The 18,218-nt window shown below is 39.4% G+C and overlaps 1 protein-coding gene across 1 annotated transcript in view; it reads right to left on the reverse strand.

Moving 5' to 3' along the window:
• Positions 1 to 518: 518 nt before the first annotated feature.
• Positions 519 to 18,218, reverse strand: part of WDR72 (WD repeat domain 72) — a 110,176-nt gene continuing 92,476 nt past the window's right edge. Inside the window, exons 19-20 of the mRNA XM_068143866.1 lie at positions 7,156 to 7,254; positions 519 to 1,488 (exon numbers count right to left, since the gene is read on the reverse strand). Of these exons, the coding sequence (XP_067999967.1) occupies positions 1,433 to 1,488; positions 7,156 to 7,254 (155 nt within the window). The 3' untranslated portion in view covers positions 519 to 1,432. The remainder of the gene's footprint in view (positions 1,489 to 7,155; positions 7,255 to 18,218) is intronic.

An 18,218-nucleotide genomic window follows, 5' to 3' on the forward strand; every position in this document is an offset into this window, starting at 1 on the left:
CAAAAGATACATTTTACATAGGAAAATACCTGCTAAGAAGAAGTAGTTTCTTAAAAAAACATCAAATGTGTAAAACCCAGTGACTTTTCTGTTAAAAATTGTCACTATTTTTCCTGCATGATATTTATAATTACAGAATAATAATATAAATATCTTCTCTGGGTTGCAGCCTGTTTTAATGGCCCATTCTTTAGTTGAGTAAGAACAGAAATACTCCTTCTCAGGAGGCCCTTCTACCCTGTTTCTCAAGACCTTGGTGTCATACACTCTAGTTAGAAATATGGACTCATGGGATATAAAAAAGTAGAAGGAAGAAGTTCTCATGTCTCTTTCATGTGTCAGTCCTGTAGCCATGACATTTCCCCATGAGAAAGCAAGCGTCACTGACAAGAGAATCTTTCCATACTGAAGAAAACTTCCCTCTCCTAGTTCAGGCAGCTTATGGCTGACGTGAGAACTGGAAAGGATAACCTCAGACCACGACTCCCACCATAAGAAACAGATACAGAAGAGCACATCTTCAGGTCCCTTTGACTTCATTAGCACTGACTGCTGGTAATACAGAGAGTGAGCTTACTGCTCTGGGTGGCCACTATTTGTCAAACCAGCATAAATCGCCCAGAATGTTAGGTGATAAATGAGTCTAATAAGCTGCAAATATTCTCCAAAGATAATGAGATTTATTAAAAAACAGAAAGAAGACAAAAATGTATAGCTGCTTTTTCCCAGTAAATGTAAATAGAAATTCAGTGAAGTATATAATTTCAGAAGAGGACTCCAGCAGGCTTCTCCACCCTCATGTTGGTACTACATTTCTACAGCTGATGGTGATGGCAATATTTATAGAAAATAAAAATTTGCATTCAAGACATGACCAGATTTATAATCAATTTCCCATGCTCTCCTGCACACAGGACATTCATTGGTTTTTCAGTTGTTCCTAAATATTCCCTGTTTAATTAAAGACGTGTGTTTTTCCTTTAAATGCAAACACATTTTCTAATTATTTCAAATGCATTTGTTTTTGCTCAGTGTTAAAAGTGTTACTGGTAACAAAAGTCAGAAACAAGGAGTGAGAGAAAGATTTAGAACTGATGTATGTAAAAGCATGTTAAATGAATACAAATGTTTTACGGCCAAAGTTTGATGATTTGGGATCACTACATCAACTAGTGAAAACTGCCTCAAAATAAAGAGTTTGTATTTTCTATATGAATGCTGTGTAAATTTAATTGGATAAATGTAAATCTATTAGTGATGGAAATGTCAATTGAAGCCAACAAATCAGCAAGAAGAGGCAGATCTTGTGGAAGGTATTTCTTCTGGAAATGAGTTGCTGAAGGTACACAATAATAAATACACCAAGTCACTTATGGCCTAGTTCTTGGATGTTCTTGTGCATCTTCTAATTTTTTCAGCTAAGCAGGGTCTTCTAACACACCTTACAGGAGCACACCTTAGATATCCAGGGATGTGGCTTCATGTCATCTGGAAAATAAATTAATTCATCTGGCTTAATGATTTTACAGTTTCAGGTACTTGATAAGATTTTGTTTTAAAAAAATAAGTTGTTTGTCAATATTTTTATACAGTAGTAAACTTGGTAATTTTTGTAATGGAATGCAGTCTTTCACCACCACCATCCAGAAGATTGCTATACTACGAGATGCAGTATGAAACCCAAACCAGCTCAAGAGTATGTATGCTATTCCTCAAAATTTTCCCCTTAAGCAGCCTTCTGCTTCTTCCCTTCTGTTTAAAAAAACCCAACAACATTCCAGTGGATAGTTTCTGCTGTAAATTAATAGACTGCTTCTGTTTCCTCTGAAAATATAATTTCCAAACATGTATTTTCTTTCAGGAGAAATAATCCTTTGATATCTGTAAACAAAGGTAACAGAAAGGTATACTAATAAAGCATTGCATATTAATTCTATCATGGCTTACCAGAATTCCACAGAAAAGCTCTTTTTTTACCTTCATGTATGGTAGTATTTACAACTCAAATTTTAAATATTACTTTGCTTAAACAGATACAACACCTTTCATAAGTACATGAACATCAAGGAAGCAGGACACTACTTCCCACTTTTAGGGTATTTCGTAAATTTATCATGTTTGCTACCATTTTTCTGTCCTAGACACACAGTGGTACGTACACACTGTCTTGATATCTACTATGTAGTCTTCAGCTTTTACAGTTTGATCGACTATTAAAAAACCCCCAAACAAACAACAAAACAAAACCTAAGACTCATGATACTGGCAATCCAGAATACTGACTGGATGTTACACTACAGCTCTTTCAGTGAAATTCTGGATTCATCTGTACCTACACTGGAAACTCCAAGAACTCATTCTGGAACAATTCCTAAGCATCAACATGTTACATGCAGCCACTGAGCAGTATGGGCTATCAGTGCCTGTCATCAGTGGGCTGCCCCGGCATTGCATCTTCCTGCTTCCTGCATCACCACCACCAACCTACAGCACTCAGTTCCTGAATCAGTCCTCATTTACTTCTACCTACTCCTCATGATGCAAATTCAAGAAACCATGCTTTTTGAGGGTTTATGTGACATGCTGCTGATGTAAATAGCATACTCCCCAGTGGACAGAACTTGAAGATGCTAAGTGAATATTCAACAGAGTAACTAACTTGCCTGATCATAAGACAGGTGCAGTTTTAGTGCTGTGTTTTAAAGCACAGAGTGGCTAATCTCTTATTAATACCTTCTCATTTATATTTGCTGCAGTTATGTCTCACAGACTATTTCAGGGACAGTCAGAGATCTTTCCCATCTCTATGCCAAGGCCTATCTAGGACAAGCAACTAACCAAGGCTGTGGAAACTACTTGGATTTTCACTATTACCTGTTACACACCCAGAATAACATTCTGTCCTAGAAAGTCAAAGAATTAAGAGAGAAAAATTTGACATGGCCAGTGTTTTTCGGAAATGAAGGGATGGGAAAGATTATGAGCTGCAGAGAGGACCAGCTGACTCAGGCAGAGACTGTCTGGATACTGAAGGCCATAAGCATATCGGGTTCTTACCATTTACATGGTATTCAGCCAAAAGACAGAAACCACTCTCTAATCTGTCTACAGCTTCTGACTCAATCTTCCATTAGGGAGGTTCAATTTCCCTCTATTACCAAGTGAAGTAATAGTCTATTGTCTAGTCTACTGCAACATCTCTGTTGAGGGAAATAAGATGCAAGAGGCATCTGTGCCTTCATTATTTCTTGTGACTTCAGCTCAAATCTATTCCTTTTTCTCATAAGAGCTATACTTGCCGAATCCTCCTCAGTGGCACTGCACCACATATGAAAGCTAAGAAACCTCAAGTTATGTCAAGTCGTTCTACAATCCTCTTACATTGTGACTGACAAAATTCAGAGCATTTTCAAACCCTTTAAAATCCATCGCAAGCACTTCCCTTGACAAGATGATCTGCCCTCTGGAGGTGTGATTTTTCCACCGTTTGTACAAGAGAACTTCAGTGAATAGGTCAGACCTTGAAGTTTAACTTGTACATTCATGTTCACTCAGTTTCAGCCTCTTTCTCATTTTCCCTAAATGTGGAATATTTGTCTGATAACATGGAAAACGCTGCTGGGAACACTCGGGGACAGTGAATTCTTTATAGGGGGTTGATATGATTAAAACTCAAGTTGTACAAAAAGCTGTTGTAGTTCTTATCTGATTATTATGTTCAAGGCCAGAGAAGAGACAAGTTTGAAAAGCCAAGGCTTTGCATGTCAAACAGAAGTAGTCCTCAGCATGTGGGGAAAATGGCAGTGATAAACCTACTATTAGGTATCTGAGAGAAAAGCCCAGTATCTCCTCTGTGTGGGGGCTAAAATAGACATGAGCCACTATCACAGATAATGGCAGCTTGTAGGCACATGAAGGGAGCAACTAAAATCCATTTCACTTAGACAAGAAACTGCAGTCTGGTATTTACCTGTGTCCATCACATCTGAAAAGTGTTTACTGTGAATTATCCAAGAGAAAAGTGCAGGTTGAGGGGTTTCATTACCTATCTGAGAGTAGTTTAGATCACACATTGAACACAAGAAATCACAGGTAAATCTCAGATTGGTGTCTTGGGTAGCCAAATGGATTCCTGCTATTCATCTGAGTGTATGCCTTTTTCTACAATTGTTGGAGGTCCAAATCCAGAGCAGTGAGGACACATGCAGACACACAGGAAATGTGAAAGTAAAATAAGCAGAGTAAGCTATATATGATTTTAGAAAATTAAGACCACCCTGAGAATAACTCTCAGTCTAATGTCGAGGTTAGAGACTGTACCTCTCACCATCAGAAAACACAATGCACAGATATGTCTGTTGACAGCTGCTCTATAGGCTTCCTGGTTCTGGCAGAAGTTGTAATAAAGAACCCTGTATTTTTAATAAAATAAAGAACTGTTCCCAAGGAACAGTTGGATTTCCTTGCAGGTATATTGTCATATTTCCCGCCCTTTCCTCATCAGAAGAGAAGATAAACTAAATATATTGCTCAGCATCACTTTTGCACGTATGACAACACACTCTAAGTGAAGCGAGAGAGACTCTGCAAAACACACAGATAGACTTTTAAATAAAAACTTAGAAATGAAGTTCCTAAGTTTGCCCAGACTTTCAATATGTGTGACAGGGCTTCTAAAGTCACAGATTTCACTAAAGCAAATGCTGACCTCTTAGACACTCTCACATTTCAAGACACGATTCAAAGCTAAAGCACCTGAGAAATACTGGAAAAAATCATAGCCAGCTGAATGTCATATTAGTGTTTCAATGTTTGCTACTAAAAGTAAGTGGTAAGTTTTAAGTAAATGTATTGTGTTACCAAATCTTTCCTTTCAAACAAGCACTTCAGGCAGAAGTGTCTTAATTTCTTATCACAGAATTTCATCCACACAAGGAGCAATAAATAATTCATGTTCCTAGCTCTTTGTTGTGTGTCCCTGAACTGCACAGAGCTGGAAGGCTGACAGCTGTGTCAGGACAAGCACCAAAGATCTGACATGACAAGTGACTAACAAGTTTCTTTCAGTCTATAGTGAAAGAAGACAATGGCATAAAGTGCAAAAACGAAATCCTGAAACAAAATGAAACTGTTTCTTTCTCTTTACCTAAGTGTTTGCTATGAGCTTATTTCCGACCCATAACCTCTGGTCATTTTATAGTACTGCCCAACCCCCTTTACTCCTCACATTCGCCTGGCCATTTACGCCTGTCCACGGATCAATATGAGCAATTCTTGGAGAAATACGATGTCTCCATGACAACCAAGCCACAAATTCTCAGTGGAAAGCAGTGAGACCAGTAGTGAAATCTCTTGAGGTTTTCAGACCTATAAGACAAGATGTCTTAAAATGCAGGAATGGACAGAAACAAAAGCCAGAGTAATTCATTGTTTATTACTAGTTTAATGATGTCAGATGGACCGAATGGAACTCAGTTTTTAAGTTTAGATGCTTTATCAACATGTATTTTTGCCAGTCAATATTCACCTCCTGACAGGCTTTTATTTCTTCCATTACTTCCTACAGACATGCAGAGTGCAGAATTGGATATTCAAGTTCCCATCCAAATGTGTACACTTTGCCACATGGTGAAAATTGAAGGTGAAAACTAATGTTACTTTAGGGTATATTAATTCTCACCAGAACACTTTAGTGCCACCTTGTTTTAATTCCTTCTTACTTCAGAAGAAATCAGAACTTGGACAACCTGCATTTTTGCCCATAATCATTGATGCAGGGACCATAGGCAGTTTCTGAAGGAGGTGCTATGCACCACATATTGTAGGTGCAGTAAGGAATTAAACTTGTCTCCTTCTGGAGGAGATTAGGTATTTCCTTCTAAATCTCATGCTGGTTTCTACTGTACAGCATCGAGTCCAAGCCTGTGTGGCTTTGAAAAGAATACAGATTTACAATTCATTGGTTTCAATTATTCTAACATACACTGCTGTCCACTTCTGTGGAAAAGATGAAAAGGGAATGTAGTTCAAATCAGGTATATGACAGCAGTTGAACTCCCATGGAATCTTGGAGGAGTGGAGAGTGCTGAAATATAATCCCCCAGACATGGGTCCTATCTGGGTTCTGAGACGACTTAGGGGACCTGACATGGATTTCAGACTGCACCCTTTGACTGAAAATTAAATCTCAGCAGTGTTCCTTGGGGAAGGATCAGGGGACTGTTGGCAGCTGCCCCCTGTCAGCACAGGCTGCAAGATTTGGAAATCTCTTAACTAAGCTGACAGGCCACAGAGACGATGAATCAAAAATATGATACACGGATCAGCACACAAAGATGCAAGAGGGTACACAGAGACCAGATAAAGCAGGGAAGGAAAATACCAAGTGAAGAAAGGTATTTAACTCTTTCACTAATGAGGACTGTGTGCAGGTTACATACATGGTCTATGTGGGTAAAGCTCACAGTTTGCTTAAAAGATCTTAGTATGCAGTCACACAGAATGTCTTTAATCGGCTGTGACTCGATACACTTTGTATTTAATTGTTTCCCTTTGGAATTCATTTAATAAATTTTGTAAATGTTCCATAACGAGAAAGATAATGAAACTATATGAAGATAAATCTTTTAGTCACCAAATAGGATGCGCTTTATGGATGTTCCTGTATTTAGCTGAATCAATGTAAAGAGCCATTAAAATGAAATAATGATTGTGAGCTGATTTAAAGAAAAGAATCAAGCTATTTAATGCCACCAATTTGCTTTCCCTCAGAGATACAGTGTTTGAATATCTGCTGCTACATTCAACTGTAGTATATACTGAGTCCTTCTAATTTTTCATAATCTCATGCTACCTTCAAAGGGTCAGACATTGTACATACATTAAGTAAGCAGTGTAGTCCAAAACTAATTATAATGGACTAGTAGTGTCAGCTTTCTTTTTGGTTATAAAGCCTTTATCCTTTCTAAGACCTGAATTCTTGATGAAAGAGGAAAGGATAACAGCTCCACACTGTGACCCCTGGAGGTGACCATTAATTTGACATTGCAGCTGCTAAAAAGGAAACAGCATTACAATGTGCTTTTTCATACAAACCCAAAAGCTGTATCAGATTTATCACTTGGTACTTGGTGGCTGTCTTTAAGTGCCTCTCACCTGGACTCTCAGACTCTTCCAAGACACATCTGTCAGGCACATCCTCCACATCTTGGAAGTTTGCCGAGTTTGAGTTGTTGTCGTGCTTCAGCGCACTGACTGGAGCAATAAAGGAAGAAAGAAATGCAATGTATTCAGAAATAAACACCAACAACTAAAATAAAACAGAAACTCAAAGTACGGATACACAACCATACCACACATGAAAAAATTTACCGACAAGAATTCATTCAGGTAGAAGTTTGAGGTGTTGGCTTAAATGTGATCCCTTTGAAGGAAAAAAATAAAACCCAAACAGGTTTTGCTTATAGAATCCTAAAATAATCAAATAATTTACAGGCCATAAAAAATGCTTGTCTGTTTCAGCAAAGAAGCCAGTAAACAATCTAAAAGATCAATTAGGTGGTTTTGTAATTACTGGAATCATTCACCAGGGAGAGAAATGGTGTTTGTTTTAAAATGAAAATATGTTGCCTATAACAAATTAGGACATGTAATAAAAGCAGTGATAATTCCAAGGTGCAGTAAAAACCAGACGGTGTTGCAGTTCAGAGATCACCAAATTTGATTCCTGCAGCGTGGTTTTGTCCTGTTTTCAAAACAAGAAACGTGTTGCCTTACCACTTTAGGGTTTTTTTGGTTTGTTTTGTCTTTAACAAAATGAACATTTGCTGAAGGATTACTTAATTCAAACAGCTATTTAAATTTTCCAAAATTATAAGTGAATCAACAAAGCCTTAGGGCATTATCCAGACAGGAAGATCTCAAAAGACACATATTCCACTTCAGTGCTCTGCGCTTTCCGGTTTGCAGCTATTGATCCCAGGTTGCCAAAAGGTTCCAGCATTCCCAGCTCCTGCACCTACACAGAGCCCGCTGGAAGCAGTTGGGGTTTCAATACAATTGCAGTTACATCCTATAAAATGCAACATTAAGAAGCAATAAAGAAAAAAACAATCTTTGCATTTCACCTAAAAATAAAAAGCTAGAAAGTTTTGCTTAAATATGAGAGGGAGTTCGACAGGCTGGACAGATGGACAGAGTCCAACGGCATGAGATTTAACGCATCCAAGTGCCGGGTTCTGCACATTGGCCACAACAACCCCATGCAGTGCTACAGGCTGGGGTCAGAGTGGCTGGAGAGCAGCCAGGCAGAGAGGGACCTGGGGGTACTGGTCAATGGCAGGCTGAACATGAGCCTGCAGTGTGCCCAGGCAGCCAAGAGGGCCAATGGCATCCTGGCCTGCATCAGGAACAGTGTGGCCAGCAGGAGCAGGGAGGTCATTCTGCCCCTCTATACTGCGCTGGTTAGGCCACACCTCGAGTACTGTGTCCAGTTCTGGGCCCCTCAGTTTAGGAAGGATGTTGACTTGCTGGAACGAGTCCAGAGAAGAGCAACAAAGTTGGTGAGGGGTTTGGAACACAAGCCCTATGAGGAAAGATTGAGGGAGCTGGGGTTGCTCAGCCTGGAGAAGAGGAGACTCAGGGGTGACCTTATCACTCTCTACAACTACCTGAAGGGAGGTTGTAGACAGGCGGATGATGGTCTCTTCTCCCAGGCACCCAGTACCAGAACAAGAGGACACAATCTCAAGCTGCGCCAGGGGAGGTTCAGGTTGAATATTAGGAAAAAGTTCTATATAGAAAGAGTGATTGCCCATTGGAATGGGCTGCCCAGGGAGGTGGTGGAGTCGCCATCATTTGAGGTGTTCAGGAGGAGACTTGATGGGGTGCTTGGTGCCATGGGTTAGTTGTTTGGGTGGGTTGGATTGGTTGATGGGTTGGACGCGATGATCTTGAAGGTCTCTTCCAACCTGGTTTGGTTTATTCTAAATAAATTCTAAGTATCTTGGATAGCAACTACACAGCATACAAACCCCTGCCCAGTAGAGCAGGACCACTGGTTACATTTGCTAAGCTTACAAGAAGACACTTGTATCAATGAGCAATTTATGCACTGGAAGAGAAATCCTAGTTCACGTCTCTGCCACATGACCTGCATGAGGTGAGCTGACACCTAAGAACAATTAACAGTAACAAATGTTCTTGTTCACACATGAAAACACTATGGTATCTGCAGGAAGAAAGCTCTTCAAAGGCATCTGTGCTTTGCTCCAATTTCTGCAATATTTAAATGATTTTCAAATATACTAATTGAAGGCCAGAACTCCTATTTCAAAGAAAGAAAACTGTGTAAAATAGCAATATGTATTAAAAAAAAGAAGGTTTTGTGCCAAATTTATTAGAAATTTTCTCAAGTAATTATTGCCATTAAGCAGCCAGCTCCACTATGCTGACTGATAAGAGTCATTACATCTGCATGAATTCAGAAGTCAGAATTACTCAGAAGCAGAGCAACAGGAAAATTTCCAACAGTGTACCATGATAAAAGAAGAAAAAAGAAAAAAGTATGGCTGTGTCTCTACAGAAGAGGAGAAAAATCCCAAGAGCTGCTCTTGCTCAAAAATAAAGCAGTGACCAGAATTTTGGCATCAGCATTTTTAAATGACTGGCATGTTTTCATCCAGGCAGGAATTCTCATAGTGAGACAATGGAGGGAGATGCTTTCACAGCAGCAAGCACCAGTCCCATAGGAGATTGCAGGTACTGCCCTTGACTGAAGTCTCTGCTCTAATTGCTGTTGAGTGGGGCTAGGTCAAACTTCTACAAGTGCTCCTCCACTGTCCCAAATCACATCAGCATAAGTAAGAGAATTTAAACTAACCTGCTGGATTTTACAACAAAGCAGAGCTAAGCAGTGTTTTGAGGGAAGGTACCAGATTAAGTAAATCATAACATGATGAGTGAAAGAAAACTAGAAGCAAATCCATATATAGATGAGATACATCAGAAAGAAAGTGTGAAGTGAACAAGAAAGAAACCAAGTCAGACCAGCAGGATCCTTGGACAAAGCAGGAAGATCTCCAAGTGATATTCTTCACTAGAGATAGCAGAGGTTAAGAGATAGTTGGGAGAGGATGAGATCACTGAAAGCCAAGAAAGACAAAAATGAGACAAAAGGGATGAGAGGCAGAGCATGGCTGACAAATCAATGATGAAACACTTGCACTAACAGTCGATGGCAAGAAGTATCTAGGAGCAGTTTAAAGGCAGTGGAAAGCATGGATAGAAAGGGTTTTCACAGGCTTGGAGACAGAGATCTCTAGACAACTTGTGTAAAATGAACTGCCAGACAATGAGGTTCAGCAGGAAAAAGTGAAGGGAGGAAAATACATATTTCAGAAAACCAGGAGACAGGCTGGAACAAGTGAGGATTGGATCAGCAGTGCAAGTGAGGGATGTGTGTCTTAGCCTTGTCATTTGCTCAGGAGTACACATATCTCTTGAGACAAATAAACTTCACAATACTTCAGGTTACGAAGTTACATAATGAGTGTATGCAGGGAGCAAGAAAGGGACCCAGGCAGAGACCTTCAGATCTTTCTTTTTTAAAGCATCACATGTTATATACTCCACTTGAAGAGGAAAGTTCCTTAAAAATATCATAAAAGAACAAAGGGAACTGAAAAGTTAAAAATAAGGAAAGAACAACCTGGCCTAAATAAAGAGTGAAAGTAAAAGAAAAAAATGGCATTATGTAATCAAGAAAAAAACAGCAAAAAAAAATCTGCACACCCAGGTTATTGCATTTTCCCTTAGGAGAATAGGATTTTATGTTCAAGTGTCAACAGAGAAAATACTATTCTGAACTGCTTACATGTAGGATGCTGATGGGATTTTAAGTTATTTAAACATAAACAGTGTGATCTTTATTCATTCTGAGGATACTCTGTCCTACTTCGGGCTTAAATGGACCTTAAAATTACTTTTCCTTCCACTTGAAAGATAATTTGTATAGCCAAAGTGATGTAAATGTCTGGAGTATAAATGAGTTCCAAATCTACAAGTCAGAGAAAAATAAGCAACTTGATCTAATAACTCCAGTGGTATTTTCTTTCTATTCAGTGCAATTTCAATTATTACATGGATAGTAGAAATTACCTTTGTTAGCATGGAAGTAGGGCAGAAGGGTAGATTTCATTGAGGTAATTTACCTTGAATTTAGCATGTAAAAATGACATTCATCTTTATTGTATGGGATCAGTCCCAAGACCTGTAGCACATTTTTTTCCTGATACATCTTAATAAGCTCTTAAAGAGTTGGTTACTGATTTGATAACCATTCTCTTACGTTATTTAAACCTATTAAAAATAAGTATGAAATGCAGAATAGTAAAACAATGTCATAAGGTCATAATATTCAATGAAACATTTATGTAGGCAGTTTTGAAATAGTTCAAATTCTACAAAATAAACCCAAATGATTTCCAAAATGAGATGGCAGACTCATTGGTGCTCAGCCTATGAAAGAACACCCTTTGTGTGAATGAACTGTTAAATGAGAAGCTGTTCTCCCTGAACATACAGTAATCACTAATCACAGCTACAACTCAGCACTGGCTGAGTTTAAACTCTACAAAGTCATGCTCCTCCCTGGAAATAACTCACAGTAAGGTCTAAGTAATCTGCCCTGCATACCAATTTTCAGAGGGGAGACACTGGAGAAAAAAGTCTGCATAACACAGGTGAATAAAGCAATGTGTATTTTCTGAGAAGATGCTTTTGCTATTGATAGGGTGAAGGAGTAACTTGAAAACCACCTGCCTGTGCAGCAAATGAGAACTTGTCATTCAAAGTAAGCAGACAGCGCAACAAAAAGTATTCTTCAGGTAGGCTATAGGTGATAAATATATTTAAGATTCAATATAAAACAGAAGCAACCTGAACCTATATAAAATTGCTTGAAAAGAAGCTGCAAAACCTAACAAAGCACTGGTATGTAAAAAAAAGACAATATCATAAATGGGTAAACCAATCATGGTATAATGCCACTGCTGAGATGTATGGGATCCACAGGCACTGTATTACACCCAAGGAGCTTGATGGAGAGCTGGGCAATAAATGCTTTGAGTACTATTTTTAAAAGCACATTTAGATGGTGTTGGGTGATAGGTCGGACTTGATGATCTTGAAGGTCTTTTCCAACCTGGCTTATTCTATTCTATTCTATTCTATTCTATTCTATTCTATTCTATTCTATTCTATTCTATTCTATTCTATTCTATTCTATTCTATTCTATTCTATTCTATTCTATTCTACTCCATTCCATTCCATTCCATTCCATTCCATTCCATTCCATTCCATTCCATTCCATTCCATTCCATTCCATTGATATCATAACAAGTGTAAGAACAGCTGTACTTGCTGAGAGCAAACATTATCAATGGTCTAACAACCATATAGTAATAGTTCAACAGCAATTTCTCCCCAACTTTAATTTGAAACTCAGGAAATTCCAAAGCATTTTTTTTATTTTAAATTTAATAACTCACAGTAGACTTCTGCTCCACAACCTTCTCCCATTTTCCTTTAAACATGTTGAATTTTCACAGCAGTAACATCTTACACCCTAACTTGCCTTACGATGGCAAATTCCATAGGTACCTACCACACAGGTAGGCATCTCCTTTTGTTTGTTTGCCAATGTGCCTATTAGATCAATGCAGAACTTGCTCTTGTAGGAGAAAAGGCATGTGTAGAGCCCTGCACACTCTTCCCATGCTGCTTGTGACTGACCAGTCCTTCGCTTTTTTTTTCAACCACCTCTCTTCTAGGCTGACGACTACTAGCCTACTTAGCTCTTCCCACATACTTTGATGCCAACCTAAAAGGATACAGTTATTTTACAGAAACACAGAATGATGGCGGTTGGAAGGGACCTCTGCGGATTATCCTGTACAAACTCCTACTAAAGCAAGTTTGCTTAGAACAGATTGCACAGGATTGTGTCCTGGCAGATTTTAAATCTCTCTAGAGAAAGATACTCTGCAATCTCTCTGGGCAGCCTGTTCCAGTGCTTCATCAACATCACAATAATTTTTCTCCTCACATTCCTATGGAACCTCCTGTATTGCAATTTCTGCTCATTGCCCCTTGGTCCTATCACTGGGCACCCCTGAAAAGAGGCTGTCCCCATCCTCTTAATGCCTGCCCTTTAAATAGTGGTAAGAATGAGAAGATCCCCTGTGAGCCTTTCATTGGCTAAACAGCACCAGGTGTCTCAGCTTTTCCTTGTAGCAGAAATGCTCCAGACCCTTTATCATCTTTGTAACCCTCTGTTGGACTCTCTCCAGTAGTTCCCTGTCTCTCTTGAACAGGGGAGCTGAAAATCAGACACAGTACACCAGACGTGGCCTCACTAGAGCAGAACAGGAGAACATCACTCAGCCTGCTGGTCACACTCTTCTTGATGCACCCCATGATACCACCAGCCTTCTTGGCTATGAGAGCACATTGTTGGCTCATGGTAAACTTGTCCATTAACACTCCCAGGTCCTTCTGCTTTCCAGCAGAGCAGCTCCTAACCTGTATGGTGCATGAGGTTATTCCTCCCCAGGTACAGGACTCTACACTTGCCCTCGTTGAACTTCATTCGTTTCCCCTCTGCTCAATTCTCGACCCTGTCCTGGTCACACTGGATGGCAGCACAGCCTTCTGGTGTACCAGCTACCACTCTCAGTTTTGTACAATCAGCAAGCTAGCAAGGTTATACTCCATCCCTTCCTTCAGGTAATCCATGTTGAACAAGACTAAGCCCACTATTGACCCCTGGGGAACACACCAATATTATAAGAAATGAAGAAAACATTCATAATATGGCAAGAGAAATACTAGCAGCACTCACCACAATCACCTAGAAAAAGTAGAAAATTAAATTACAGCAGCCAGTCTGGAACACCCATCCTGCCATTCCAGGGGCAGCACTCTGCACTAAGGTATGTGCCAGCACACAGGGAATCAGACAGGCTGGGGACATGCCCTTGATGGCACCAGCGCCAGTACAACACGAGAATTACTTAACAGGTTCTACAGGTGCTACTCCCCTTCACAGAGCCTGGTGTGGTGTTTGCCTTTGCTACCACAGCACAAGCACTCTTTGCTCATGCTCAGCTTGTGATCCAGATTCTTTCCTGAGAAGCTGTTACCTTGTTATTTCTTCCCCATCCTGTCTCTCTGCAGAAGATTAATCCTACCTCAGTCTAGATCCTCGCTCTTGTCCTTATTGAATTGAACCCTATTTTTTTTCCAGACCATTTCTCAGGCCATAAAAACCACTAATTCATCTCACTGATAGAAAACATCAGTTGCTGGTCGTTTCATAATTTTTAGTGTCATTTAGAAAAACCTGCCCTGATGTATGGAGTTGTCATTTAATTGAGAATGGCTGGCTGTTATCTTATGATTAAACACCACACTGGCACGGTTTTCATTACATTTTAATTTTAAAAAGAGAGATTAAGAAATTAACCTGGAGAAACACATTATTACTCTAAAGTGAATGCTGCAGCGTATGGAAATTGGAACTCTCCTTGAAATAAGCCAGTATGGAACGAGTCAAACTGGAGGCTACAGCAATTTAAATCCATTACCTTGAATGCAGAAGTAGGACCTAACTCTACAGTACAGAGCTCAGTTTGCAGAAGTACAAACCCAGCAGGAAGCTTGAGCTTGCTGGTGCACTCTGTGAAGTCCCATGCAAATCAATCTCATTCCACTCACTAAGTGAACTGCAACTAAAGGACACTGTATCTTCTGCAAGTGTGAAAGGTCTTCTAGGGTTTTTATATATTTCAAAATTAAAAAACAAAACCCTGACAGCCTGTTTCCCCTCCTCCCATTTCTATGAGGACTGCATTACTCCAGACAGGAAACCAGAAATTTTCAGTGATTCTTTTCCCAATATACCTTGAAGTTTTATTCACCCAGAGGGACATCTCTACTTCTCTCAACTAAAATATAATGGCATGTAACAAATTACGCTCTCAAAGGACATTCTATTTTTGTTTCATTAGTGCAATGAAACATTCACTCAATTTTAAGGCAGTTGTCTTGATCTTAGTTGTGATTTATACCAGAATCTGTCCATGTTTTCTGTATAGTATATATAATAAACCACCTAACTAGTTAAATTTGTCTCAGTGGGTTCTGCTGCAAGAAATAAAATACTCTCCCACTAAATAGCCCACAATGTTTACTGCACAGCTCTGAAGCATGTGCTTCTGTAAAACTTAGGAGGATTTGAAAAAAGGAAAATGCACCCCCAAACTGCCTTCAAGTAATTCTTCTATCATTATACACTCCCGTTTCTTCTTGATGTCCTCTCTGACTAGAAAGACCACTGTTATATTTCCCCCTCTCCCCGATTTCCTGAAATGTGTGGAAAGGCATAATCACCCACCATGGTTATTTGATCATATTTGATCAACATAGTTTCTCTCTCTCTCTCTCTTCTTTTTCAACTGGCAACTGGGAAGAAATAGAAACCCAATTTTTATGGGAATCAGTAAAGACCAAAGTTCAGTTTTGGTAGTTACAAGATAACTAGTTTCTTTATAATTAAATTATATAGCATCTCTTCATCTGCATAATTGTCTAAAACTACGTAGCAAAATTCCCCCTGGTTTCTGCACATTAATGAATGGTGTGGGAGAGTACATACTGCAGCAGTGACTGCCCATCCATGCAAGTGGCTTCCACAAAAGCAACAACAAAAAAGAAACACTTTGTGATTTCAAAATAGCGTTATTGACAGTATTGACATTATCTTCATGATAGTAGATTGATTTGGCATTCAAGTCTAAAATCATTAATCGGGGGATTTTCAGAGGATTCAGGTTCAGTCCATTGCTACAGAGGCACTTTGGCTGCAGAATGCCTCCATTTGCTTTTAAAATCAAAATGAAACCAAAGTGTGTGCAGCACAGTTATGGCACTGACACAGCCTTGTGCATAATGTGAATGTTACAGATTGCATACTCTTCCTGTCTCTCGATCAAAGCTGTCCAAATAGCTTAATCCATGGGAAAAAAATATACACAGAGCCTCTTTATTAACCTCTTCTGGCCAGATTATTGTTATTATTTTGCATTATGGCCTTGAAGATGTATTACTGATAGGAAGGTAAAGCCAACTGCAGCACAGCATGACTCTGCTGAATGGCTGCTGTATGAAAGTGGAAGTACTTATTTCCAAGACATTTCTGTGATGCTCCCTACTGTTAAAATATTATCTGACTTTAAAAGATTTTCAGTTCAATTGTAAGCAATAAGTAAACTCAGACAGCAGAGTGCTGTATACTGAAGAGTTTCACTAGCTGGTCAAACAGGCATTATTCCAAGAAACTAATGTTGTATAGGACTGCTTCCTGGTGGCTGAGACCTCTGATTGGCAAAAGCAGTGGACTTTTCAGTCAGCAAGCTAGTTACCCATGGATGTGGCTCAAGGCTGACACACAGATTGACTGGTTCACACTAATTTACTTCACACAGATTCCATTTATCTCCTAGAAGATCCCCTGGCAGCAGCTTATAATGGCATATCCTAGGATGCCTGCCTGCATGAGTTTTTAAAGCGGCAGAGCTTGATGAATCTAAGTCCAGAAAACAGTTCACAGATTGAGGACTAGGTGCAATCAAAAAACATCAAGTAGCACAGCTGGGACTTGCTAGCTTGCTTGACTGGTTTGAGCAGCTGAGCATTAACTACGCTTGCTTTCCCGCTGGCAGCCCTGTGACACTAGGACAAATCGGAGCACTATCCAACAGAAAAGGAAAAAAGAAAGAAAAAACCCAACAAAATAAAAAAAAACCAACAAAGGAAAAGGAAAAATCAACAGAGAAAAATAAAAATATTTTTTAAAAGAGAGAAAAATAAAAAAGGGAAGGGAAGGGAAGGGAAGGGAAGGGAAGGGAAGGGAAGGGAAGGGAAGGGAAGGGAAGGGAAGGGAAGGGAAGGGAAGGGAAGGGAAGGGAAGGGAAGGGAAGGGAAGGGAAGGGAAGGGAAGGGAAGGGAAGGGAAGGGAAGGGAAGGGAAGGGAAGGGAAGGGAAGGGAAGGGAAGGGAAGGGAAGGGAAGGGAAGGGAAGGGAAGGGAAGGGAAGGGAAGGGAAGGGAAGGGAAGGGAAGGGAAGAAAAAAGAATATCTGAAAAGATTATTGTATTGTGTAGGTGCTACTAACAATGCAAGAAAAACTCACTAATATATTTAATCTTTACACAACTCCAGGATTATGAAACTAAATAATGTACTGGTTAGCAAGTTTTGACTTGGGAAATCTGGAAATTTTGTTTTGTTCATGCTAACAGTTCCTAGGAATAAGACCGGAATAAAAATAAAGGTGTTGCCATTTCTCTCCTACAGAAGATAAAACTATATTCAATCTGGTAATACATGTACAATGAAAAATAGTCACTAAGATACTGGGGTTTACATTTTAACAAGGTGGGGTACAGGTCAACACAATTCTTCACCTCCACAGAGAACAACAGAATGGAATAGGTGGAAGTTTATAAATTGCATTTTTAAAAGGACAGAGAACACAGGCTCACACCATAGCTCTACAAATTCAGACAGACAGAGACTTATTTTTTAAAGTCCTTCCCAGAAAGGAAGCAAAAATTAACATTATTAGACAATAACATTTGACAGCAAATGTATTGTGAGAGATCCAAAGCACATTTAGTACTTAGGAGGTTAAAGACTCAGCTGTAGTGCTAGTTGATGAAAAAGTAGGATTAAGGCTTTAGTATGAGTCTTGACATGATCATGTTGTCTGCCTGCTGTCTTAAGCTTCGAAAAACAGCTGGGATCATCTTCTTATAAGCTTCAACTCAAAGATGTTTAAGCAGTTCCCAATCCAATTAAACAGAGGTAAATATAGGGAAGGGTCCTACTGAGCCAAATCATCTTATTTTTTTTAATGAAAAACAGCATAATTGCAGGTTACACAACTCCTTAATCTCACTTTAAACCTAACAGACTGCTGCTTTATAGTGCACATGGCAGGCCCAGTTAACCCAAGCATTCTGGATCGGTGTGCTTAATTTTTGATCATTATCCTTTGTTATGTTACTTGTAATCCTAAAAGCCTATGATTGTGTCCAGATATTTGGCAAGGATTGTACCTGGATATACAGGGATTCCTCTTCTAAGAGTAATGGATT

This window comes from Melanerpes formicivorus, unplaced genomic scaffold (assembly GCF_026170545.1).
Source record: "Melanerpes formicivorus ecotype bairdi unplaced genomic scaffold, bMelFor1.0.p_v2 SCAF_10, whole genome shotgun sequence".
Classification (NCBI taxonomy): Eukaryota; Metazoa; Chordata; class Aves; order Piciformes; family Picidae; genus Melanerpes; species Melanerpes formicivorus.